Source organism: Scyliorhinus torazame, chromosome 21 (assembly GCF_047496885.1).
Source record: "Scyliorhinus torazame isolate Kashiwa2021f chromosome 21, sScyTor2.1, whole genome shotgun sequence".
NCBI lineage: Eukaryota > Metazoa > Chordata > Chondrichthyes > Carcharhiniformes > Scyliorhinidae > Scyliorhinus > Scyliorhinus torazame.
In genome coordinates this window covers 130072854-130100629 of record NC_092727.1, presented here as the reverse complement: position 1 = coordinate 130100629, position 27776 = coordinate 130072854, and the positions used below count along the sequence as shown (strand labels likewise).

The 27776-nt window shown below is 50.3% G+C and overlaps 1 protein-coding gene and 1 non-coding gene across 2 annotated transcripts; both read right to left on the bottom strand.

Moving 5' to 3' along the window:
* Positions 1-208: 208 nt before the first annotated feature.
* On the bottom strand, positions 209-22357 carry LOC140398672 (cartilage-associated protein-like). The gene is made up of 7 exons (XM_072487648.1): positions 21732-22357; positions 13123-13272; positions 10948-11119; positions 9617-9745; positions 5400-5545; positions 3408-3491; positions 209-972 (listed from the first exon to the last, which is right to left on the bottom strand). The coding sequence occupies exons 1-7, from the start codon at positions 22311-22313 to the stop codon at positions 823-825; spliced, it is 1413 nt and encodes a 470-aa protein (XP_072343749.1). The 5' UTR covers positions 22314-22357; the 3' UTR covers positions 209-822.
* On the bottom strand, positions 13812-14006 carry LOC140398771 (U2 spliceosomal RNA). Its single transcript, XR_011937552.1, has one exon. It is a non-coding gene; the product is annotated as a U2 spliceosomal RNA (small nuclear RNA).
* Positions 22358-27776: the final 5419 nt, after the last annotated feature.

Sequence of the window (27776 nt, the reverse complement as noted above, 5' to 3'; positions counted from 1 at the left end):
GTGCTAACCACTGTACCACATGCCGCGCTTTAGTTACTGATTTTAAAGGCGGAATTCAAATTCTGAAACTGCAGGGCCGCACGGTGGCGCAGTGGTTAGCACTGCTGCCTCACGGCGCTGAGGACCCAGGTTCGATCCCGGCTCTGGGTCACTGTCCGTGTGGAGTTTGCACATTCTCCCCGTGTCTGCGTGGGTTTCGCCACCACAACCCAAAAGATGTGCAGCCTAGGTGGATTGGCCACGCTAAATTGCCCCTTAATTGGAAAAATGAACTGGGTACTCCAATCCCTGCACAGTTAGTGTAGACGGTGGGTCCGAGCAGAGATCCAACAAGCTGGGCTCTTTCTCAGGGAACTGCGAGTGACTTGGTGCAACCTGTTCAGAAGGGAAGTCAATAGAGTTTTAAAAACTGACCGGAACTTCGGAAAGTGAATCCAATTGTGGGTCAATGAAAGGTGATTCATTGTGGTTCCAAGGGTCAGGAAGTGTGATTTGGGATAATTTAGCACTTGTTTCTTGGGGTAGCTTGTTTGTTCTCCTTCTGAAGCCCGTTTCCTGATCAGAGGAAGCAATGATTTAGACCTTTCAAGGAACAACAGAACCAGCGACATTTCAGAACATTTCCTTCAACTTCAAGCATCTCCGGGACTTGTGCTTTCTCCGTCATATAAACATCCCGTCTCTCCCTGCCCAGTGTAAAGGATAGCAGACATGTAAAAAAACACTAATTTCTCTCTCGACTCATAATCTTTGGCAACCAAACTCAACTTGGGAGCCACACTCCCAGTGACTCGGGTATCAGCCACATCGTCCAATCAAAGTCTAATTCGGTGCGTCATCCAAATCTCCTTTTTTCCTTGATTCCTGCCACCAATCCGCAAGGATGTTCTCCTCGTAATCCCCGTCCCCCTCAAATTCTTCATCAGTTACTTCCGCCTCACTGTGGGAAAATGTCTCATCCGACACTTCCATCTGTTAGCAGCGTAGGAAAGTGAGAGTTAGAGAGAGTCTGCTTTCCATTTGCGACTGCCGTACTCAATACAACAGAAGCGACAGAAAAACAACATTGTTTTCCCCCCATTCACGCAAATGTTAAGAGCAATGCAAAGGCTGGCTGGCGGGGAATATTCCAAACCGTTCCAGATATAATAGGTGTGAGATTAGGAAGACTGGAATCCTACAGTATCTTTCGCAACATCACAACCTGCTTCACGGGCATTAAATTACATTTAAAAAATTTTTTATTTTAATAAATTTAGTGGAGCCAATTTTTTTTTTTTCCAATTAAGGGGCAATTTAGCGTGGCCAATCCACCTACCCTGCACATCTTTGGGTTGTGGGGGTGAAACCCACGCAGGCACAGGGAGAATGTGCAAACTCCACACGGACAGTGACCCGGGGTTGGGATCGGACCCGGGTCCTCAGCGCCGCAGTCCCAGTGCTAACCACTGCGCTGCGTGCCACCCTATTAAATTACTTTTTGAAATATTGTCAGTATTGAAATGTAGGAGATACAGCAGGTTATTTGTACACAACCATCATTGTGTTAATGAGCTGATATCTGTCTGTGCTGATGTTTGTTGAAGGATAAATATTGACGAGGATACCAGAGAGAACTCCTCTCCTTCAAAATATCAGTAACTTCATTGTAGTGCTAATGTAATAATAATTTTAATTTATTATTGTCACAAGTAGGCTTACATTAACACTGCAATGTTACTGTGAAAAGCCCCTAGTCGCCTGTTCGGGTACACGGAGGGAGAATTCAGAATGTCCAAATTACCTAACAAGCACGTCTTTCGGGACTGTGGAAGGAAACCGGAGCACCCGGAGGAAACCCACGCAGACACGGGGAGAACATGCAGACTCCGCACAGACAGTGACCCAAGCCAGAAATCGAACTTGGGACCTTGGAGCTGTGAACTGTGCTCAACACTGTGCTACCGTGCAGGCAGAGTCTTGGTTTAATGTGTCAGTGAAGAGTTCTGCACTCCTGCAGTGCAGCACTCCCTCAGTACTGACCCTCTGACAGTGCAGCGCTCCCTCAGTACTGACCCTCTGACTGTGCAGCACTGCCTCAGTACTGGCCCTCTGACAGTGCAGCACTCCCTCAGTACTGACCCTCTGACAGTGCGGCACTGCCTCAGTACTGACCCTCTGACAGTGCAGCACTCCCTCAGTACTGACCCTCTGTCAGTGCAGCACTCCCTCAGTACTGACCCTCTGACAGTGCGGCACTCCCTCAGTACTGACCCTCTGACAGTGTGGCACTCCCTCAGTACTGACCCTCTGACAGCGCAGCACTCCCTCAGTACTGACCCTCTGACAGTGCAGCACTCCCTCAGTACTGACCCTCTGACAGTGCGGCACTGCCTCAGTACTGACCCTCTGACAGTGCAGCACTCCCTCAGTACTGACCCTCTGACAGTGCAGCACTCCCTCAGTACTGACCATCTGACAGTGCGGCACTCCCTCAGTACTGGCCCTCTGACAGTGCAGCACTCCCTCAGTACTGACCCTCTGACAGTGCGGCACTGCCTCAGTACTGACCCTCTGACAGTGCAGCACTCCCTCAGTACTGACCCTCTGACAGTACATTTTGTTTCCTGTTGACGGTAAGTGATTGAAGAATGTTAACAGACTTTAATTTTTGTCTTGTATTTTTCTGAGTTTAGAAGATCTGGTTGAGATGATTAAATGTTAAAAAGATTTGGTAGGAGCAAAGGTCGGTGGATGTGGTTGACATACAGGCCAACCAGGATCCATCTGAATGGTGGAACAGATTCTTTTTTTTTTAAATTTAGAGTATCCAATTCATTTTTTCCAATTAAGGGGCAATTTAGCGTGGCCAATCCACCTAACCTGCACATCTTTGGGTTGTGGGGGTGAAACCCACGCAAACACGGGGGAATGTGCAAACTCCACACAGACAGTGACCCAGAGCCGGGATCGAACCTGGGACCTCGGCGCCGTGAGGCAGCAGTGCTAACCACTACGCCACCGTGCTGCCCTTGGAAAAGATTCAAAGAGCTGATTGGCCTCCTCTGGCTCCAAAGTCCTCGGTGGGCGGGTCGCACAGTGCTTAGCACTGTTGCTTCACAGTGCCATGGTTCCAGGTTCGATTCCCGGCTTGGGTCATTGTCTGTGTGGAGTCTACACGTTCTCCCTGTGTCCTCCCACAAGTCCCGAAAGATGTGCTGTTAGGTGAATTGGATATTCTGAATTCCCCCTCTGTGTACCCGAACAGGTGCCGGAATGTGGCAACTAGGGGATTTTCACAGTAACTTCATTGCAGTGTTAATGTAAGCCTACTTGTGACAATGAAGATTATTATTATTAAAGCTCAGCTCAATCTTTTAAATATCAGCCAATTCCGAGTGTTTTCATCACTGATCCAGAAAACTCACTTCATCATCTGATTGCAAGAAGTTGTCTGCAAATTCCAGTAATTGAATCTGTAGCCGGGTCTGGTTGTAGTAGAGGTGAGCATCCTGGAAACAGGAGGAAAAGAACAGGCCATTACAGGAATGATCAGTAACTAACTCCAAACATGAATAACTTCTGAAAAGGGTCAATAACTGATCCCCAATATGCCGTTCATCATTTGTTTTTGTTTTTAAAAAAAATTTAGAGTACCCAATTCCTTTTTCCAATTAAGGGCCAATCCACCTACCCTGCACATCTTTGGGTTGTGGGGGCGAAACCCACGCAAACATTGGGAGAATGTGCAAACTCCACACGGACAGTGACCCAGAGCCGGGATAGAACCCGGGACCTCGGCGCCGTGAGGCAGCAGTGCTAACCACTGTGCCACCGTGCTGCCCTTGGAACAGATTCACAGAGCTGATTGGCCTCCTCCGGCTCCAAAGTCCTAGGTGGGCGGGTCACACAGTGCTTAGCACTGTTGCTTCACAGTGCCAGGGTTCCAGGTTCGATTCCCGGCTTGGGTCACTGTCTGTGAGGGGTCTGCACGTTCTCCCCGTGTCTGTGTGTGTGTCCTCCGGGTGCTCTGGTTTCCTCCCACAAGTCTCTGAAGACGTGCTTGTTAGGAAATTTGGACATTCTGAATTCTCCCTTCGTGTACCTGGACAGGTGCCAGAATGTGGCGACTAGGGGCTTGTCACAGTAACTTCATTGTAGTGTTAATGTAAGCCTACTTGTGACAATAATAAAGATTATTATTATTACAGGCGCGAAATGTGTCTCCGACCATGATCGTCCCCAGACCGCGTTTTTACCTGAAATGGGGCCTGGGAAAGGCTCATACTGCCGGGAAGGTGGGCGCTGAGCAAAGGGAGGGTGCGGGCTGACGCTTTTAATGGGCTCCCTCATGGGGACAGTCGCTTCGGAGTTGCCTCAGGGAACTTCTAGACCTGTACAGAATAAAAACGCTGCGAGTTGTGTCTGGGCAATACATCCAAGCACAGGCCTCAGACACAAACACTGACATGTTAATTTCAGCCTGGACAGTTCATCCCATCCTGGATCGAAGTTGCAGCGAAAACGTGAAAGCCGCCGGGCCAATAGGCCAACCTGCCAAAGCAGACAGGCCACGTAGAATTGCTCAAAGGGCTGAATGGCATGCTCCAGCTCCTGTTTTCAATCTTCTATTGGCCCCTTAATGGGCTAAATTGCCTTGACTGTCGGTGGGCACCCTTCCGACTCCCACATGCGCCCAACTGAAATATCACTGTGTGGACAATGACGTCAGGACGTGCACCCGACCTCTTCTCACCCGAGCAACGCAACATTCTGGCCCTGGAGTATTGGAGAGTTTCCTTATGCAAGGAAGGATAACCCCCTTGAGGGGGTGCAAGAGAGGTCCACCAGACTGATTTGTGAATTGAGAGGGTTGTCCTGTGAGGAGAAATTGAGCAGATTGAGCCTATGCTCCCTGAAATGAGACGAATGAGAGGTAGTCATTGAATTTACAATGCAGGAGGCCATTCGGCCCATCGAGTCTGCATCGGCCCTCGGAAAGAGAACCCTACCTAAGCCCACACCTCCACCCTAACCCCGTAACCCAGTAACCCCACCAAACGTTTTGGACACTAAGGGGAAATTTAGCATGGCCAATCCACCTAACCTGCACATCTTTGGACTGCGGGAAGAAACCGGAGCATCCGGAGGAAACCCACGCAGACACGGAGAGAACACAGACAGTGGCCCAAGCCGGGAATCGAACCCGGGTCCCAGGCGCTGTGAAGCAACAGCGCTATCCACTGTGCCGCCCTAATCATATTCAAATGTATGAAATTCTTGGGAGGACTTGACAGGTTGGAGTGACTGATTGGAGAGTCTAGAAATAGGGGTCATTTAGGATATAATCCTGATGCAGTGCCTCCGTGAGATAGTGTGAAATCTGGGGTGTGGAGAGAGCAGTAAAGTTCCAGACTCACAGTGCGAGGTTGGAAATCTTCTTCCTGTAAACTCCACTGCTCTCGGTAAAATCGATAATACACCAGGTTCTGCTGCATGATTTCATCTTGTGGATCAAAAAGCATGTAGGTAGCTACACAGGACACTGCGTTCTTAATATCGTTCACTGTGCAAGGAAACAAGAATTACTTCCAACTAAAATAAAACCAAATAGCGAGCATGCTGGAAAACAGAATTAAACATAGAAATTGCAATGAGATCTGTCACCACCTGAGGTCTTCACTGAGTTGCCAATTGATCAGGGCCCTGGGGCAGGTTCCATGATAGAAATATTCACCCAAGGGCCTTGGAGCAGAAATCCCCACCTCAACCTTTTCACTCCCCAATTAAATCAAGGTGAGTTGGGATGACAGCCAATTCTTCAGCCTTCCCCATCCACCCCCACCCCTGTGACTGCCAACCTGCCGCCAAATTGGAGACATTAAAAAATCCACCCTCAGTGACTTTATTTTATTCAGAACAGGAGGAGGCCATTCAGCCCCTGACTTCTGTTCCATCATTCATTAAGGTCACGGTTGATCTGTATCTAAACCCCAGCTTCCTAGTGTCATAGAGTCATAGATGTTTACAGCACGGAAACAGGCCCTTCGGCCCAGCTTGTCCATGCTGCCCAGTTTCTATCACTAAGCTAGTCCCACTTGCCCACATTTGGCCCATATCCCTCTATACCCTCCCTGCCCATGTAACTGTCTAACTGCTTTTTAAAAGACAAAATTGTACCCGCCTCTCCCACTGCCTCTGGCAGCCTGTTCCAGATGCTCACCACCCGGTGTGTGAAGAAATTTCCCCTCTGGTAGGGGAATGTATCTTGTATCTCTCCCCTCTCACCTTAAACCTATGCCCACTAGTTCTAGACTCCTCTACCTTTGGGAAAAGATGTTGACTATCTACCTTATCTGTGCCCCTCATTATTTTATAGACCTCTATAAGATCACCCCTAAGCCTCCTACGCTCCAGGGAAACAAGTCCCAGCCTATCCAGCCTCTCCTTATAACTCAGACCATCAACTCCCGGTAGCATCCTGGTAAATCTCTTCTGCATTCTTTCTAGTTTCACAATGTCCTTCCTATAATAGGTGCTCCGGAGAGTGAATGCCTCCACCTCATGTGCGAGTGTTGGGGCTGATACAGCTGAAGGTGGTATATAGAGCGCACCTCACGAGGGCGAGGATGAGCCAATTTTTTGAAGGAGTAGAGGATGTGTGTGAGCATTGCGGGGGGGGGGGGGGGGGGGGGGGGGGGGCAGGAGGCCATATTCGGGGTGTCGGACCAGCCAGGGTTGGAAACGGGAGCGGAGGCAGATATCATAGCCTTCGCCTCGTTGATCGCCCGAAGGCGGATCCTGCTGGGATGGAGAGCAGCCTCTCCACCCAGTGCCCTGGCGGGGGCACCTGTTGGAATACTTGACCCTTGAGAAGGTTAAGTTCGAACTGAGGGGAAGCTTGGAGGGGTTCTACAAGTCATGGGCACTATTTATTATGCACTTTCAAGAACTGGATAACATCGAACATTAGTTGGGGGGGGTGGGGGTTGGGGTGGGGGGGGGGGGGTGCTGTGCAGATTAAGGGTGACTATGGGTAATCCCTGATTCCTTTTTGTCATTTGTTTATGTAAACATGCGGGCTGATGGTTGGGTGTTGGTGGGTAGATGGGATCGTTGTTACTATGGGGACTGACATATCTTGCTGATTATTGTTTATTGTTGAAGGGTGTAAATGTGGGAGAAAATGTGAAAAAGGAGGAGAATAAAAATATTTAAAAAAAAAAAAAAGTTTATACAGACCATAATCCGCTTGCATTTATAGAAAAGTTTAAAACCCGGAACGCAAAATTATTCCGTTGGAGTTTATTATTACAACAGTTCAATGTTAAAATTGTGCACATCCCCGGAAGGGACATTGTGACTGCGGATGCTGTGTCATGGATTTAAGAGCTGACTAGTTACCAATGTAGGAACTGGGAAGGGAATTTACACAATGAGGATGGATGGAGGGATTAGGATTATAAATTAGAATAATAGTTAAACTGTTGAATTTGCTGCCTACTTACTCATAGTTATTAATAAAAATTAATTTTGTTTAAATTTACAAATCTGGTGACTGTAGTTATGGGCAACCAGAGACTTTGGGTATTTTCTAAGAATCATTTGTTAATCTCCCTTGCGTAGTGACTCTGGGTCAAGTGGGGCTGGAATTGACCGAGCGCTCGCCCAGGGTGTGGTAACAGTAACAAAACCACCCCACCATCACAGTCTCTACATTGTCTTGCTGGGATTCAGCTCCTTTAAGCACTGCAGAGCATGTTCTCTGCTTCAAATAGTTGGTGCCGTCCCTTTAATTGGAAGAAGCTGCCACGGGGCTGAGCTGAACGCATGACCCCCCCCCCCCAAGGTAAACAGCATCTGCAAAGGAAATTGAAGAAAACCCGTTAAAGTGCCCACGCACAGACGCAGGAAGAGCCACAAGAGTAGCAGCGCACTGGTCTGCGGGTGTTTTCACTGTCGAAGGGGATGGACCGAGCCTGGGGTGGAGACAGAGACAAGTTGTCTGCAGCACCGGGGGAGATAGAAACCTTTTGGACACAGCGGACAATAGCAGGGTCAGTCAAAGAGACTCCACTTTGGACAATAGGAGCACGGGATGGATTGAGGGACACACAAAGAAACCCATACAAACTTACTTAAAAGAAACAGACACAAAATAACATGGTCAGAAATGGCTATAAAAATACAGAGGAACACAAGCAAGAACAGAAAGAGAGAAAGGTGCATCAACAGCCAGACGGACAGAGAACACAGCAGCAAAAACAAGCAGATAGAAATAGAGATAGACAGAATCTGACAAAGACTAACAGAGATAGAGTGATGCAAGAGAAAGAATGATGGCCACAGACAGATACGTAGAAACATGTTAAACTAGTGAAGAAAATTAGGTGGTTTGGAAATCTTCACAAAGTGGTCAGGTAGTGTGTGTGTGTTGGCGTGTGTGTGTGTCTCTCAGTGTCTGTGTGAGTGTCTGTGTTTCTGTGCCTCTGTGTGAGAGGGAGAAAGTAGGAGCTGTGTGTATTGCTCTGTGCCTGTGTGCATGCGTGCAATGTGCATGAGGCAATGTTGCTCTGTGTCAGCCTGGTGGTCAGCTTGGTGGTTAGCCTGGTGGTCAGCTTGGTGGTCAGCTTGGTGGTCAGCCTGGTGGTCAGCCTGGTGGTCAGCTTGGTGGTCAGCTTGGTGGTTAGCTTGGTGGTCAGCTTGGTGGTCAGCTTGGTGGTCAGCCTGGTGGTCAGCCTGGTGGTCAGCTTGGTGGTTAGCCTGGTGGTCAGCCTGGTGGTCAGCCTGGCGGTCAGCTTGGTGGTCAGCTTGGTGGTCAGCCTGGTGGTCAGCTTGGTGGTCAGCTTGGTGGTCAGCTTGGTGGTCAGCTTGGTGGTCAGCCTGGTGGTCAGCCTGGTGGTCAGCTTGGTGGTTAGCCTGGTGGTCAGCCTGGTGGTCAGCCTGGCGGTGAGCTTGGTGGTCAGCCTGACGTACAGCTTGGTGGTCAGCTTGGTGGTCAGCTTGGTGGTCAGCCTGGCGGTCAGCTTGGCGGTCAGCCTGGTGGTCAGCCTGGTGGTCAGCTTGGCGGTTAGCCTGGCGGTCAGCTTGGTGGTCAGCTTGGTGGTCAGCCTGGCGGTCAGCTTGGTGGTCAGCTTGGTGGTCAGCCTGGCGGTCAGCTTGGCGGTCAGCCTGGTGGTCAGCTTGGCGGTTAGCCTGGCGGTCAGCTTGGTGGTCAGCCTGGTGGTCAGCTTGGTGGTCAGCTTGGCGGTCAGCTTGGCGGTCAGCTTGGTGGACAGCCTGGTGGTCAGCTTGGTGGTCAGCCTGGCGGTCAGCTTGGTGGTCAGCCTGGCGGTCAGCTTGGTGGTCAGCCTGGTGGTCAGCTTGGTGGACAGCCTGGTGGTCAGCTTGGTGGTCAGCTTGGTGGTTAGCCTGGCGGTCAGCTTGGTGGTCAGCTTGGTGGTTAGCCTGGTGGTCAGCTTGGTGGACAGCCTGGTGGTCAGCTTGGTGGTCAGCTTGGTGGTCAGCCTGGCGGTCAGCTTGGTGGTCAGCTTGGTGGTTAGCCTGGTGGTCAGCTTGGTGGACAGCCTGGTGGTCAGCTTGGTGGTCAGCTTGGTGGTTAGCCTGGCAGTCAGTGTGTATAAGGATGTATACTTACGTTTGTAATACGCAAACTGTAAGTAATGGTACATGGTCGCAACAAACTTCTCCACGAAAAATCCCCCGACATTGGGAGTTAGAATCTGCTCACATTTCACTTTGCATTTCAGTGTTTCCACGTAATGATCTGTGAACAAAGAATCACCAGAATCACGATTGCAAAAAATTTTGATCCATAGAACAAGAATATAGAACATTACAGCGCAGTACAGGCCCTTCGGCCCTCGATGTTGTGCCGACCTGTGAAACCACTCTAAAGCCCATCTACACTATTCCCTTATCGTCCATATGTCTATCCAATGACCATTTGAATGCCCTTAGTGTTGGCGAGTCCACTACTGTTGCAGGCAGGGCATTCCACACCCTTACTACTCTCGGAGTAAAGAACCTACTCTCTGAGTAAAGAACTTTGGTGAGTTACTGTAGTGGATGTTTAATGGGCAAGTAGCTTCAAGTCAAGCCGCAGAGAGAATTAAGAATTCAAAAAGTTGCAACATTGTATACAGTGCTATTTTCCGAGCAGCGGAACTCAGACTTTGTGGCACCCAAGAGATGGGGTGGAACTCGGTTTGATTGGTTGGCTGGTGACCAATGAATTGGACAAAAGGCCATATTCTGCCCAGTAACAGCTGTGGTGAACCGTGCTGCCGTTAGTTCTTGTTATAAATAAGAAATAATTGTGTTTAGATTTACAAACCTGGTGACTGTAATTATTGGGCGCCAAGGGCCAAAGACTTCGGGTGCACTCGCGATCCCAAGGCACATAAGGCCAAGTGCTGGGAAATGGGATTAGAATAGTTACATGGTTGTTTTTGAATAGCGCACAGTCAATGGGCTGAAGGGCCTTTTCTGTGCTGACTCTATTACTCTATTTTTCTAAGAATTATTGGTTAATTCAATTATGTTGCAACTCCAGGTCAAGAGGCATGGAATTGACCACACCCTAGCCCAGGGGGTCGTAACACCTTCTCACCCCATTTTGTTCTTAAAGGGTCATAGCACAAAAGAAAATACAGAGCGGCATGGTGGTGTAGTGGTTAGCACTGCTGTCTCGCCGCCCCGTGGACCGGGTTCGATCCTGGCCCTGGGTCAGTGTCCATGTGGAGTTTGCACATTCCCCCCCCGTGTCTGCATGGACCTCACCCCCACAGCCCAAAGATGTGCAGGGTAGGTGAATTGGCCACACTAAATCACCCCTTAATTTGAAAAAATGAATTGGGTATTCTAAATTTTTAAAATAAGTACAGAATGGCCAATTTCCGCTCCTATGTCTCACGATCAGGTAAGGCTGTGATTCAGACAGTAATTCTTCCTCAAGGCGTGACTCACCTGCCACTGCTAGGTAAAAGTCCTTGAAACCAGTCACATCGCACGATGCCTCACAGCCACTGATGCATTCCTCATACACTTTGTAATACTCAGGTAGTGCGTGCTCCATCTCAGTTATACTGTTGCGGAAATTCCCAATGTTATAAGCCTTCACAGCCTTCAGGAACAGTGTCTATCCGGAGGTAAAGAATAACGCAAGTTAAGATCCACATTCCCAGTTCCCTTCCTTCCTCTCCTCCGTGTTCCCACACACCATTCCCTACCTGTGAGAGTGCGACAGTAACCTGCACCTATACTTCGTAACGGGACACAGCAACTCAGGATACCACCTGCGATTCTGGGAGCCTTCAGATACAGGATAATACTGGGATGCAGTGTTCCAGGGAATGTGGAGCTATCACGGGTGGGAGTCACCGTACTGCCACACCAGTTTTCGGCAGCAGGATAATCCGTCTCTCCAGCCGGCGAATGGGGGGCTGGATTCTCGGTTTGAGAGACTAAGTCCCCCATGCCGGTGTGAAAACAGTGGTGTTTTACGCCAGGAAAACTGGCACAAAATGGCCACCGATTCCCTGCTCTGGGGGGCAGCCAGCAGGGAGGCAGTGTAGAGCTCCCAGCTCTAGCTGCCGATACGGCCCGGTGCATTGCCGGGTCCGTGGCCGCGCGGTGCTTAATGGCGGACCCAACCCGCTAGATAGTCCCCCCCTTCGTCTGCCCCCCCCCCCCCCCCCGCCCCCATAGTGTCCCCAGCCCTGAATATGTCCACCCCTGCCCGCGGATCGGCTCTCCCCGACTGTGGACTGAGTCCGCAGCCGCCACGCTGAGTTCCCGGTGGGTGAGACCACACGTGTCCCACGCCGTCGGGAGCTCAGCCGGTCGCGGTCAGAGCATCGCGGTGGGTCACAGGCAATGGCCTGAGGCCGTGGATACTCCTAGAGTATGCCGCTTTTCAGGGGCGGATATCGTGAAATTTGCGGCCCCCTCGCTGCACGCAATTTTGGCGTCGGGGCTCGGAGAATCCAGCCCGGGATTTCCCATTGTGGGCAGCCCCACGCCGTCGGGAAATTCCCGGGCATGGGTGCGTTGCCGGCGCAATGGAGAATCCAGCCCCACATCTCTGGAGGTAGCCAGGACGAGGGATAGCAAAGGGAAGCAGCAGAAGGGAATCCAGAATCAGAGCAGTCCGACACCCCAGGAGACAGGGCGATCTTTCTGGAAGGTGCTGCTCCTTTGAATCCTCAAAGGGTGGGAGAGGCAGAAACACGTACAGTGTAGAGAAACACTTGGCAATGAAGCTGAAGTGCTGTAATGTACAGGTCTATGGACCAAGACCTAGAGGGTGGGATTAGCCTGTCAGACAGCACAGACATCATGGACATCATGGACCAAACAGACATTTTCTCTGCCACAGTGGTTTCTGTATTTCTCTTTATGACCAGATACTCATAGACAGCTATTCAACCAGGTTAGGCCTTCAGCTGTCATTTCCTTTTTTTAAATAGATTTAGAGTACCCAATTCTTTTTTTCCCAATTAAGGGGCAATTTAGCGCGGCCACGGGAGTGCAGGAGGCGAAAGAGGCCGACGTTGTGGCCTTTGCGTCCCTAGTAGCCCGGCGCAGGATCCTACTCATGTGGAAGGAGGCGAAACCCCCCGGACTGGAGGCCTGGGTAAATGATATGGCGGGGTTCATTAAACTGGAGCAGATAAAGTTTGCCCTGAGAGGATCGGCTCAAGGGTTCACCAGGCGGTGGCAGCCATTTCTCGACTACCTAGGGGAACGTTAGAGGGAAGACAGATGACCAGCAGCAGCAACCCAGGGGGAGGGGGGGTTTAGTTTAGGTCAAAGATAAAGGGGTTTTGTTACTTGTGTATTGTTTAAAATTTCTGTATTGTTATTGTTGCGTTTGCTTTGTAAGAGGGGAAAAATTGTTGTTTGGGAAAACATTTTCAATAAAACATTTATAAAAAAAAAAAAATTTAGCGCGGCCAATCCACCTACCCTGCACGTCTTTGGGTTGTTGGGGTGAAACCCACGCAAACACAGGGAGAATGTGCAAACTCCACACGGACAGTAACCCAACACTGGGATTGAACTCGGGTCCTTGGCACCGCGAGGCAGCAGTGCTAACCACTGCGCCACCCTGTTGCCATTTCCAACTTTGTCATAGTTTACCTCATGCTCCCGAGCTTCCACATCGACGAGGTAAGTCTCAATGTCAGGGATGGTTTTATAATAAGCCATTTTCTTCTGCATTGCAGCATCTTTGGGATTTTTTTGCAGGAATGTGTGAGCAGCAGCAATGGATTTCTCCAGGTTATTAATCTGTGATCAGAAAGCATGAGTCAGAGAGAGACAGGGAGAGAAAATCCGTCACTCAGACACAGCAGACAGGAGTCCACAGAGCCAGACCCAATCTCAGACGCAGAACAGCCCAGAACTCCAGACAGAGCAGCACCTGGGTTAAAGATGTATCATTCATTCCTGCCTTTGCTACATTGTGCACAGATCATTTGTCCAGCTTCTAACCTCAGATTCACGCCATCTTCTATTTCCACATCTCTAACATTGCTAGACGCTGTCCTCATCTGTGTTCATCTGCTGCTGAAACCCCTCACCCATACCTCCATTAACTCTCACTTCAATTATTCCAACACCCTCCTGGCAGATATCCCACATTCCACTCTCCATGAACTTGAAGTAATTTAAAGTTCAACTGCCTTTGTCTGAACGCACACCAACTCCAGTCCCCTATCATCCGCAGTGTTTAATGATCTACAAAGCTTGACAGAAGCCAATGTCTGGAATTTAAAATTCTTGTCCATGTTTTTAATTCCTTTTGTTTTTTAATTGTTTTTTTTTATTAGTTTTTCTGAGTTACCAAGCCAGGGCTCAGAGTGTGGGACAGGGGCGAACCCCTAATCCAGCTCCTTGCCTGCTTCAAAACCAATTCAAATTCAAATTGAATCCAATTCATGGTCCCCTCAAGAGAGACATACCAGATCTGAGCCAAAAGGCTCCTACTACACCTGATCTTAGCCAAAAGGCCGAGAAGCGATTTTAATTCCTTTTGTTGACTGGCCGCTCCTTACCTCTTAATCCCCTTCCCATTCCAATATATCTGCACTCCTCTAAATCTGTCTTTTTTTGTTTTATTTTTATTTCTTTAAAATTATCCAATTAGAGTACCCAATTATTTTTTTCCAATTAAGGGGCAATTTAGCATGGCCAATCCACCTACCCTGCACACCTTTGGGTTGTGGGGGTGAAACCCATGCAGACACGGGGAAAATGTGCAAACTCCACACGGACAGTGATCCGGGGCCGGGATAGTCCTGAATGCCATGAGGCAGCAGGGCTAACCCACTGCGTCTCCGTGCCGCCCACCTCCAATTCTGTCCTCCTTGCATTCCTGATTTTAATTGCTTCAACATCGAGAACCACACCTTCAGTTGCCTGGGTCCTAACCTTTGGAATTCCCTCCCCGAACACTGTTTAAAACCTATCTCTTTGACCAAGATTTATGTGACTCAAGAGTGTTTTCTCATTCCTCCTGTGAAGTGACTGGGATGTTTCATTACACATGGTTCAAGGTGCTATGTAAACATAAGTTGTTGTTGTATCTCAAGTCTATCTACGAAGCAAATGAAGAATGGTCATGGGGTGAGATACATGGGATAGATTGTCAACCCTCAGGAACTAACCCCGGTGACCGTCACTGCCCGAACAAGCGGAAGGGAAATCCCCCTTCTGCAGAAGGGCCGAATTCAAACTGTTAATTCCAGTTTCCATTGATTCCATTGATGGACCTAAAGAATTAAACAAGAACTCTTCAGTGCTATCGACCACAGTAAAGGGGGTCTCTGTATGGTTACTGTGCGGAGCTTTATTTAGCAGTTTCATCGGTAACCGGAGGACATATAAGAATTAGCAAAAGAACTAGTATTTTTACAGTGAGCTTTGATGGGGAAGGCGCCCTCTGAACAGGTGCTGGGAGCAGATTCAATAATAATTTTTAAAAGAGAATTGGAAAAAGACTTGAAGGGAAAAATGTTCCTGGTTTATGAGGAATGAGCAGGGGAATAGGTCTAATTGGACAAAGAGCTAGCATAGGCATCATGGCTGAATGGACTCTTCTATAACTCCGAGTTCTCTTTTCCAGCTATGACTATTGTAACCCTTTTCTGGAGAATCTGCAAGAACAAAACTTGAAAAAATGTCAGGAAATAACTGGGAATCTCGAGAGACTCGTGACCTCAGCTGATCTCCCACAGCAGCTGACCTGATAACCAGGATTGTGTCCACAGTGAGAATCTCCCTGTGCAAACCCAATGGGAAGATGGAGCATTGCGCGACACAGGATACCCAGCTTGCGACCAATGCCGTCCGAGGCTTCAAAAGGGTCATGCTCGGACACGCTGACACACGTGGTCCCGGGGCGGTGCAGGGAACTCCCGTCTGAGCGCACCCCTGCCCGGTCCGAATTTTACATTGCCCCAAGCCTTGAACCCCCCGGAGCCCCACCTAGCCCACGGAAATGCCCTTTGACATTGAGCGGAGGGGTTTCCTGGACGGGCTGCCTGTGCACATCTTTCACTTCCTTGTCCTCGCCTGTCACCGGGACACGCCTTGTCGCCACCGGCGACGGTGCACACAGCTGTCCCATACAACCATAGACTGCATTTGTCCACGGACTCCCAAGGTGCCTGCCTATCTGTGGCCTTGTGGAGTGCATCGACCATGTGTGTATAGGCTGCAATGGCCTACGCCTCCTTTTAATTATTTTAAAAAGCTTGTCTTATAGTTTTGTTTGCAACGTTGAGGCCTCTTAATCATGGCTTGAACATAGAACATAGAAAATACAGCACAGAACAGGCCCTTCGGCTCACGATGTTGTGCCGAACCTTTGTCCTAGATTAATCATAGATTATCATTGAATTTACAGTGCAGAAGGAGGCCATTCGGCCCTTTGAGTCTGCACCGGCTCTTGGAAAGAGCACCCCGCCCAAACTCAACACCTCCACCCAACACTAAGGGCAATTTTGGACACTAAGGGCAATTTATCATTGGCCAATTCACCTACCCTGCACATCTTTGGACTGTGGGAGGAAACCGGAGCACCCGGAGGAAACCCACGCACACACGGGGAGGACATGCAGACTCCGCACAGACAGTGACCCAAGCCGGAACCGAACCTGGGACCCTGGAGCTGTGAAGCAATTGTGCTATCCACAATGCTACCGTGCTGCCCGCAATATGGTTTTGATATTTTAAGTTTCAGTTGTGATTTGCTTTTGTTCAAAGCAGTTTCCCTTTAAAGGGCTGCCCTTTTAATTTGTCCTCAGTTTATTTGATTCAGTTTCCACGCTTACTTGTTTGAACCCAAAATATTGGAAATCCCATGGGAGAAAAAAACAGCCAATGGGAGCAGACAGCACAGGAAACTTTGGATCAAATTCAAAATTCACAAAGTTTAGGAAGGTGCAGACGGCAGAGATTCAGATCTTGGGGATTTGGAAAGCAAGTTAAACATTCCCTCTGTTCTTTTCCTGATGTCCTGAGGCGAAGAAGAGTTTTTATTTCATTAAAAACACGATTGGACCTTGAGATGATGCTAAGCTTCTTTTTTTTAAATTTAGAGGTACCCAATTCATTTTTTCCAATTAAGGGGCAATTTAGCGTGGCCAATCCACCTACCCTGCACATCTTTGTGTTGTGATTGGGCAGCACGGTGGCGCAGTGGGTTAGCACTGATGTCACACGGCGCCGAGGTCCCAGGTTCAATCTCGGCTCTGGGTCACTGTCCGTGTGGAGTTTGCACATTCTCCCCATGTCTGCGTGGGTTTCACCCCCACAACCCAAAGATGTGCAGGGTAGGTGGACTGGGCACTCTAAAATTGCCCCTGTATTGGAAAAAATGAATTGGGTACTCTAAATTTATATTTTTTAAAAATCTTTGTGTTGTGACATCATGGACCAAATGGACATTTTCTCTGCCACAGGTTTTCTGTATTTCTCTTTATGACCAGATACTCATAGACAGCTATTCAACCAGGTTAGGCCTTGAGCTGTCATTTCCTTTATTTAAATAGATTTAGAGTACCCAATTCTTTTTTTTTCCAATTAAGGGGCAGTTTAGCGTGACCAATCCACCTACCCTGCACATCTTTGGGTTGTGGGGTTGAAACCCACACAAACACGGGGAGAATGTGCAAACTCCACACGGACAGTGACCCAGAGCTGGGATCGAACCTGGGACCTCGGCGCCGTGAGGCAGCAGGGTTAACCCACTGTGTCACCGCCCTCCCCGCTGCTCAGCTTAATCAGCGCTGAAGCAAATTATATCAAAGCTTTTCAACAGGAAAATGGATAAATATTGCAGAAAGGGGTGATGGGTTTAAGGGAACAATTCTTACAGGCAGGAAGGATTGAATAGTCTCCTTCTGCCTACCAAGTTGACTGATCGCTCCAATGGCCTACACTGGATCTCCTGGTCTGGAAACATTTCCACATCGAAATTCCCATTTATCTTTACAATCACAGAGTGCAGAAGGAAGCCATCAGCCCATCTTGTCCGCCCTGGCACTGCAAATGAGTGTTAAACGTAATGCCGTTCCCTTCCTTCTCTCTGTACCATGGCTTATTGTTTCTGTCTAAATAATTATCTGATGCCCTCTTGGATGTCCCGATTGGACCTACCTCCACCACACTTCCAGGCCGTGCATTCCAGACCCCAACCACTCGCTGTGTGAAAAGTGTTTTCTCATCTCACACCCGCATCTTTTGCAAATACCTTTAAATCTGTGCCCTCTGGTTCTTGAAAATTTAGAGTACCCAATTATATTTTCACAATTAAAGGGCAATTTAGCGTGGCCAATCCACCTACCCTGCACATCTTTGGGTTGTGGGGGTAAAACCCACGCAAACACGGGGAGAATGTGCAAACTCCACACGGACAGTGACCCAGAGCCGGGATCGAACCTGGGACCTCGGCGCCGTGAGGAAGCAGTGCTAACCACTGAGCAACCTTAATCCTTTTACGAGCTGGAACAATTCTTCCCCATCGCTCTGTCCAGCCCCTCATGATTTTGAACATCTCTTTCAAATCTCCTCTCAACTTTCTTCTCTCCGAGGGGAATAGCTCCAACCTCACCAACCTATCCTCATAACTGAAGTTTCTCATCCCTGGGATCCCTTCACAGCTTCACCCCCTCACTATCTCTATAATCTCTTCCTGACTTACAACACTCTGATCTCTGCACGCCCCTCATTTTGACCTCATGGCCATCCCTGACTTGAATCCCTCCACCACTGGTGAACACGCCTTCAATTGCCTGGCCCATAAACCCTGGCATCCCCTCCCTAAATGTTTGTGTTTCTCCCTCCTCTAATAGTAATTCTTGTAAACATATCACCTTTTAAAAAATTTATTCATTCACAGGATGTCAGTGCTACTGGTTAGGGCAGTCTTCATTGCCCATCCCTAACTGCCCTTGAGAAGGTGATGGTGAGCTGCCTTCTTGAACCGCTGCAGTCCGTGTGCTGTAGGTACATCCACAGTGCTGTTAGGGAGGGAGTTCCAGGATTTTGACCAAGCGACAGTGAAGGAACGGCTGATATATTTCCAAGTGGGGGTGGTGAGTGACTTGGAGAGGAACCTCCAGTTGGTGGTATCCCTGTGCATCTGTTTTGCTTCAAGGTGGGAATGGTCATGTGTCTGGGAGGTGCGGCCTAAGGAGCCTTGGCGAGTTGCTCAGTGTATCTTGTAGATGGTACACACGGCTGCCACTGTGCAGCTGTGTTTGGATGGGTGAATTTCTAAGGGGTGGATGGGGTATTTCTAAGGGCTGCACATCTTTGGACACCCTGAGGGTCACTTTAGCATGGCCAATCCACAATCCAGGCCTAACCTGCACATCTTTGGACTGTGGGAGGAAACCAGAGCACCCGGAGGAAACCCACGCACACACGGGGAGAACGCGTAGACTCCACACAGACAGTGACCCAAGCTGGGAATCGAATCTGAGTCCCTAGTGCTATGAAGCAACAGTGCTAACCACTTTGCCACCGTGCCACCCTGGCGCTGTGAAGCAGCAGTGCTAACCACTGTGCCACCTTTCCACCCATACCATAAGATATGATTCCGTAAATGTGATTACATCAGGCTGTTGCTTGCATAGACTATGAGACAACTCTCACAATTTTTTCACCAAAGGTTGACTCTGCAGGGTCAACAGCGCTGGGTTTGCCATTGCCATTTCTGGTGCCCAGGTCACTGGCGGGCGGTCCGTCGGTTTGATGCCTGGACATTGCAGAGGACATTTTAAGAGTCAATCACATTGTTGTGGGTCTAGCAAATCAGCTAGCTTCTTGCTTCATGATCAGCAGCACCTTTATATTCCAAATGTAAATGTATTTGGGCAGCACGGTAGCACAGTGGTTAGCACTGTGGCTTCACAGCGCCAGGGTCCCAGGTTCGATTCCCCGCTGGGTCACTGTCTGTGCGGAGTCTGCACGTTCTCTCCGTGTCTGCGTGGGTTTCCTCCGGGCGCTCCGGTTTCCTCCCATAGTCCAAAGACGTGCAGGTTAGGTGGATTGGCCATGATAAATTGCCCCTTAGTGTCCAAAAATGTTAGGAGGGGTTATTGGGTTACGGGGATAGGGTGGAAGTGAGGGTTTAAGTGGGTCGGTGCAGACTCGATGGGCTGAATGACCTCCATCTGTACTGTACGTTCTATGTACTATGTACTAACGCATGAGGAAGGATTACCAGGATTTGGGATCGTTATGGAGGGTGTTTGTTCATCAACAGCAGACCGCACGGGTTTGTATTGGGAATCCTCTGCAGCCGGGGCCAGGTCGGAGCACCCGGTCCGAGCACCCGGCCCGGGCCAGGTCGGAGCACCCAGCCCGGGCCAGGTCCGAGCACACAGCCGGGGCCAGGTCCGAGCACCCGGCCCGGGCCGCAGAGCCGGGCCCAGGTCCGAGCACACAGCCGGGGCCAGGTCCGAGCACCCGGCCCGGGCCAGGTCCAAGCAGAGCCGGGCCCAGGTCGGAGCACACAGCCGGGGCTAGGTCCGAGCACCCGGCCCGGGCCAGGTCCAAGCAGAGCCGGGCCCAGGTCGGAGCACACAGCCGGGGCCAGGTCCGAGCACCCGGCCCGGGCCAGGTCCAAGCAGAGCCGGGCCCAGGTCGGAGCAGAGCCGGGCCCAGGTCGGAGCACCCGGCCGGGGCCAGGTCCGAGCACCCGGCCCGGGGCCAGGTCCGAGCACCCGGCCCGGGGCCAGGTCCGAGCACCCGGCCCGGGGCCAGGTCCGAGCACCCAGCCCGGCCCAGGTCGGAGCACACAGCCCGGGCCAGGTCCAAGCAGAGCCGGGCCCAGGTCGGAGCACACAGCCGGGGCCAGGTCCGAGCACCCGGCCCGGGCCAGGTCCAAGCAGAGCCGGGCCCAGGTCGGAGCACACGGCCCGGGGCCAGGTCCGAGCACCCGGCCCGAGCCAGGTCCGAGCACCCAGCCGGGGCCAGGTCCGAGCACTCAGCCGGGGCCAGGTCCGAGCACCCGGCCCGAGCCAGGTCGGAGCACCCGGCCCGGGCCAGGTCCGAGCACCCGGCCCGAGCCAGGTCCGAGCACCCGGCCCGAGCCAGGTCCGAGCACCCAGCCCGGGCCAGGTCCGAGCACACAGCCGGGGCCAGGTCTGAGCACCCGGCCCGGGCCAGGTCCAAGCAGAGCCGGGCCCAGGTCGGAGCACACGGCCCGGGCCAGGTCCGAGCACCCAGTCCGAGCACACAGCCCGGGGCTCCGGGGCTTTGTGTGAATGGAATGAGCTGTCAGTCACACAGACCCCCTCCCAGCCGGGAGGAGCCAGGTTCAGGACCGGCAGACGTGGCATTTTCCATCCAGCCCAAAGCAACTGCTTAAATTAAACTGCAACATGTGGGAGAGAATGGGAAAAGCAGCTGATTAGATTATTCCAATGCGGAAAACTAATTGGATACAAGAAATTATATCTCAGAACAAAGAATTCAACCGAGTGTCACTAACTTCCAGACTGACTGAGCGGAAATGAATGGGAGAGTTAGCGGGATGGAAGGAAGGAGTGAGGGAAGGAGAGCGAGTGGGATGGAGGGAAGGAGAGAGTGAGGAGGAGAGCGAAAGGAAGGAGAGAGTGGGGAGGAGAGCGAGAGGGAAGGAGGGAATGAGAGAGGAGAGTTAGAGGGATGGAGGAAAGGAGAGGGAGGGAGGAGAGTTGGAGGGATGGAGGAAAGGAGAGTTGGAGGGAGGGAGGAGAGTTGGAGGGAGGGAGGGAGGGAGAAGTGAGAGGAATGGAGGGAAGGAGACAGTGAGGGAGAAGAGCGAGAGGCGTGGAGGGAGGAGTGGGAGGGATAGGGTTTAAGAGCTGGAATTAACGATTAAAGCAGGTTCAGTATCACGTCTATTTTACCAGTTGGGATGTGTCGGAAACCCAGGTCAGAGATTCGGGACAAGGACTCAAACTTTCTGGATTGTGGGAGTTCCATTTGAACAATTATAATGATTACAATGCGGGTTTCCCAGCTTTTAAATTAAGGTGAAAGTGTAGATTGGAGTTAAAGACTGGGTTTCTGAGATTCTCTGGAAAGTTGATGAATAAAAATGAGTGGCCCCCACCTCAATGAGGATGTGTGAAATCCCCATCATTATTATTGTGCCTCTGACTTAATGAAGACATTGTTGTGTTAATGTAACCAATAGAATCGTCTCACTGACTTAATGTTGCCATTGAACAGATTCCATGGGTTCCTACCTCGAAGTAAGCATTTTCCAAGTATTTGTAGGGAATCCGCCTCTCGAACAGATGCAGAGTTTCTGTGTGGGGGGAGGTGAGTTTGAAGACGGGCAGAGAACGTTTACAGCTCTTGATGCAGACAGCGTGGTGCAGGATCCGGGAGAATTGCCGGAGCTCCCGGAGGAGCTGCCTGTCCTCCGGCTCTGCCCGGGGGAGCTGCCTGTCCTCCGGCTCTGCCCGGGGGAGCTGCCTGTCCTCCGGCTCTGCCCGGGGGAGCTGCCTGTCCTCCGGCTCTGCCCGGGGGAGCTGCCTGTCCTCCGGCTCTGCCCGGCTGCAGTCGGTGTGACAGTGGAGCTGGCTCTCTCTCAGCAGTCGGTGCACTCGGAGGCTCAGCTCCAGGTACCTGATGCTCTCTCTCCAGTTGCCAGCCGTGTATTGTTCCAGGGAGTAGCGGTAAGCAGAGTCCAGGGGGATTAGCTCACTCTCCGGGAAACTCCGCACACTGTACTTCTCATACTGGCCGCCTGCTCCCGGCAGCAAAGCGCTGAGCAGGAGCAGGGCCCCGGTCACACTGCAGCTCCCGGGCCGCTCCATCGCCATCCCCGCACCTCACTGCCTGCACGTCCCTCTGAAGCTAACATGGACAGGCCCACAGGCCCTGACAACAGCGGGGGAAGGGCAGACAGGCTGATGCAGGGTCTTAGAGCCCTCTGCCTCAGTATTCCAGCTTCCCAAATCCCAACATCAGGTAATTATTCCAAGGTGTTCCCAGCAGATCACTTTTAAGCACAACCAACCTACAGAGTAAAGCTCCCTCTACACTGTCCCCATCAAACACTCCCAGGACAGGTACAGCACGGGGTTAGATACAGAGTAAAGCTCCCTCTACACTGTCCCCATCAAACACTCTCAGGACAGGTACAGCACGGGGTTAGATACAGAGTAAAGCTCCCTCTACACTGTCCCCATCAAACACTCCCAGGACAGGTACAGCACGGGGTTAGATACAGAGTAAAGCTCCCTCTACACTGTCCCCATCAAACACTCCCAGGACAGGTACAGCGCGGGGTTAGATACAGAGTAAAGCTCCCTCTACACTGTCCCCATCAAACACTCCCAGGACTGGTACAGCATGGGGTTAGATACAGAGTAAAGCTCCCTCTTCACTGTCCCCATCAAACACTCCCAGGACAGGTACAGCACGGGGTTAGATACAGAGTAAAGCTCCCTCTACACTGTCCCCATCAAACACTCCCAGGACAGGTACAGCACGGGGTTAGATACAGAGTAAAGCTCCCTCTACACTGTCCCCATCAAACACTCCCAGGACAGGTACAGCGCGGGGTTAGATACAGAGTAAAGCTCCCTCTTCACTGTCCCCATCAAACACTCCCAGGACAGGTACAGCACGGAGTTAGATACAGAGTAAAGCTCCCTCTACACTGCCCCGTCACTTTGAACTCTGCACCCGTCCCCTCCATTGGCTCAGCACCAGGAGGAGGGAGAGAGGTGCAGCAGATTCCAGCCACAGCTGCTGTCCAGATGTGTGCATCTCTGACCATTCGGTCACTTCCCTGCAATGGGGGGGGGGGGGGGGGGGGGGGCGGTGGTGAGTGTAAATCAGACAGTCTTCCTTTTCACATGAACACCCTCATTCTAATCCCCAATCGGGGAAGCAGAGATGATGTTCAATGGGGCAGCTGACTACACACACACACATACCGCTGAACCAAGTTATCTCAAATACTTGGAAGCAAATCGAAAAGCTGATTTGCAGAGTAATTGTGCAACAGGCTGAGATAAACATTCAACAATAAACAGCAAAGACTCAAAAAGCATGTGTAATGTTAAACTGAAGACGTCACACTTTCAGACACTGACACCAATCTTGCTCTGCACCATGTGAATGAAAATGAAAATCGCTTATTGTCACAAGTAGGCTTCAATGAAATTACTGTGAAAAGCCCCTAGTCACCACGTTCCAGCGTCTGTTCAAGGAGGCTGGTACGGGAATTGAACCGTGCTGCTGGCCTGCCTTGGTCTGCTTTTAAAGCCAGCGATTTAGCCCAGTGTGCTAAACCAGCCCCAGATATATAATGTGAATAATATAACTTCCAAAAATAGCTAATATCACAACCTTGGACATCATTAATTCATGCATTTTAATCACAATCGGGTCTATTGATGTAAAGGAGGTAAAATTCTACTGAAATAATTAAAGTTTTTTAAAGGAAGAACATATATTTAAAAAAGTGAACTTCGGGGTTAGTTACATGCAACTGAAATTGCAACTCAAACATACAGAGCCCAACAGGGCTGGGCAAGGGGGTTGGAATGTCAACCAGGGTGCAAAACAATAGTTTTAGCACAATCTGGGTGCCAGGAGCCATGTGTGTAACTTTCAAAATATTAACCTTGATGAAATGAGGATAAAATAAAACGGTAAATTGAGGAAGGTTCATAGATTTCATAGAATTTACAGTGCAGAAGGAGGCCATTCAGCCCATTGAGTCTGCACCGGCTCTTAGAAAGAGCACCCTACCCAAGCCCACACCTCCACCCTACCCCCCATAACCCAGTAACCCCACCCAACACTAAGGGCAATTTTGGACACTGAGGGCAATTTAGCATGGCCAATCCACCCAACCTGCACATCTGTGGGAGGAAACCCACGCACACACGGGGAGAACGTGCAGACTCCGCACAGACAGTGACCCAAGCCGGAATCAAACCTGGGACCCTGGAGCTGTGAAGCAATTGTGCTAACCACAATGCTACCGTGCTGCCCAACAGCATTTTAGTAGAAGACTAGTGAATCACTTTAAAATATATCAAGCTACGCTTGCAAGTTAAATATACCCCCTGAAACCAACTAAACAAATATGGCCCTAAATGGATTAAGAAAATAATTAAAAATGAGATTTAAAAAAGGATAATTGGCTGTAAAAAAAAAACAGGACATGATGAAAAGGAGCTCGTTGACTTTATATACAGAAATATTGAGTACAAAATCAAGGATGTTATGATGAACCTTTAGAAAACATTATGTTACAATCTCTGATAACATTTTAAAAGAAATACAAACTTCCAGTTAATAGATGAAAGAATGACAAGTCAAGATTTCATGTTTTGGGGGCAGTACGGTGGCGCAGTGGGTTAACCCTGCTGCCTCACTGCGCCAAGGTCCCAGGTTCGATCCTGGCTCTGGGTCACTGTCCATGTGGAGTTTGCACATTCTCCCCGTATTTGTGTGGGTTTCGCCCCCACAACCCAAAGATGTGCAGGCTAGGTGGATTGGCCACGCTAAATTGCCCCTTAATTGGAACAAATGAATTGGGTACTCTAAATTTAAAAAAAAGAGATTTCACGTTTTAAAACTTTTGCTGTAACAAATAACTAAAAACACTTTTAATTAAATACTAAGATAAAAGCAAATTACTGCGAATGCTGGAATCTGAAACAAAAACAGAAAACACTGGACATCTCAGCAGTTCTGACAGCATCTGTGCAGAGAGAAGGGAGCCGAACGTTTCGAGTCTGGGTGACTCTTTGTCAAAGCTGGAGAGAACTGGAAATAGGGTCACATTTATACTGTTGTGGTGGGGCGTGGAGCGGTGGGGGCTGGGTAGGGGGCCGGCGATAGATGGATATTGACAAGGCTGTCATGGGCAGAAAGACAAATGGAATGTAAATGGGGCTGATCGAGGCTGAGAAGGGTGCCGATATATGACACATATAGAGATTAGAATGAGTTAATGGCAGAACAAAGCTAAGCAGCAATGTGTCAGAGGGCAACTCGTAAGAGGGAACAAGTGGCCCGAGTGGTGAGGGCGGGGGGTGGGGCGGGGGGCAATGGTTTATTTTCAGAGGAAATTTATACTTTAAACTGTAGAGAGGAACATTCTACTCACACTTTCCATAGGATTACTCTCGTTATAGCAAACAGTCCACATTTGTACCCAGCTCCAATAATGCAATTTCACTGAGTAGTAAATTCAAGTGAGTTTCTCGAGGCACTCTCCTTAGTTTTTGAGCATTACTTTAAGACACCAGCAGCATTTGCAATGATTCTCCTCCCTCCTGGCTGCAGGAGGTAACTCTTCAACTGGAAACATGGAAATTGAAGCAGGAGGAGACAATGCGGCGTTGTACCTGCTCCACCATTCAATATGATCAGGGCTGGATCCTCTATCACAACGCCAGACCCCTGCCCTCTCCCCATATCCCTCGACACCTTTAGAGGCTAGAAGTCTATCTATTTCCTTCTTAAATATATTCAGTGACTTGGCCTCCACGACTATCTATGGTTGAGAATTCGACAGGTTCACCTCTCTGAGGTGAAGAAATTTCTCCTAATCTCAGTCCGAAATGGCTGAGCCTATATCCTGAGATAGTGACCATTTGTTCTCGACCCCCCCCCAGCCAGAGGAATCAACACGTCTGCATCCAGTCCATCCAGCCCTGACAGAATTTTATACATTTCAATGTAATCCCTTCTCATTCTTCTACGTTCCTGTGAACACAAGCCCAGTCAACCCAATCTCTCTTCACACAACAAACCTGCCAAGCGGGGAATCAGACTGGTGAACCTTCGCTGCCCTTCCTCGATGGCAAGTATAACCTTTCTTGTATAATACCAAAAGTCACACACAGGAGTGATCTCACCAATGCCCTGTACGGCTGCAGTAAGATATCCCTGCTCCTGTGCTCAAATCCTCTTACAATGAAGGCCAACATAGCATGTGTCTCCTAATTGCTTGCTGTGCCTGCGTGCTTGCTTTCAGTGACTGGTGTACATCCAAAGTGAATAACGTCACATTTATCCACATTATCAAAGAATCGTAGAATTTACAGGGCAGGAGGGGCCATTCAGCCCATCAAGTCTGCACCGGCCCTTGGAAAGAGCACCCTACTTAAGCCCATGCCTCCCCTACCTCCATAACACGGTAACCCCACCGAACCTTTGGACACTAAGGGGCAATTTAGCATGGCCAATCCACCTAACGTGCACATCTTTGGACTGTGGGAGGAAACTGGAGCACCCGGAGGAAACCCACGCAGACACGGGGAGAACGTGCAGACTCCACACAAACAGTCACCCGAGGCCGGAATTGAACCCGGGACCCTGGAGCTGTGAGTCAGCAGTGATAACCACTGTGCTACTACGGCACCCCCACTGCATCTCAACTTGTCTAAATCACCTTGAAGTCTCCTAAGATCCTCCTCATCATTCACATCCCCATCCTCCCCACCACTCACACTCCCAACCTCCCCACCACTCACACTCACATCCTCCTCACCACTCACATTCCCATCCTCCTCACCACTCACACTCCCATCCTCCTCACCACTCACACTCCCATCCTCCTCACCACTCACACTCCCATCCTGCTCACCACTCACACACCCAACCTCCCCACCACTCACACACCAATCCTCCCCACCACTCACACCCCCATGCTCCCCACCACTCACACCCCCATCCTCACAACTCACAATCCCAACCTCCCCACCACTCACACTCCCATCCTCCTCGCCACTCACACTCCCAACCTCCTCGCCACTCACACTCCCATCCTCCTCGCCACTCACACTCCCATCCTCCCCACCACTCACACTCCCATCCTCCTCGCCACTCACATTCCCATCCTCCTCACCACTCACACTCCCAACCTCCCCACCACTCACATTCCCATCCTCCTCACCACTCACACTCCCAACCTCCCCACCACTCACACTCCCATCCTCCTCACCACTCACATCCTCCCCACCACTCACACTCCCAACCTCCCCACCACTCACACTCACATCCTCCTCACCACTCACTCTCCCATCCTCCTCACCACTCACATCCTCCCCACCACTCACACTCCCAACATCCCCACCACTCACACTCCCATCCTCCTCACCACTCACATCCTCCCCACCACTCACACTCCCATCCTCCTCACCACTCACATTCCCATCCTCCTCACCACTCACATCCTCCCCACCACTCACACTCCCATCCTCCTCACCACTCACATTCCCATCCTCCTCACCACTCACACTCCCAACCTCCCC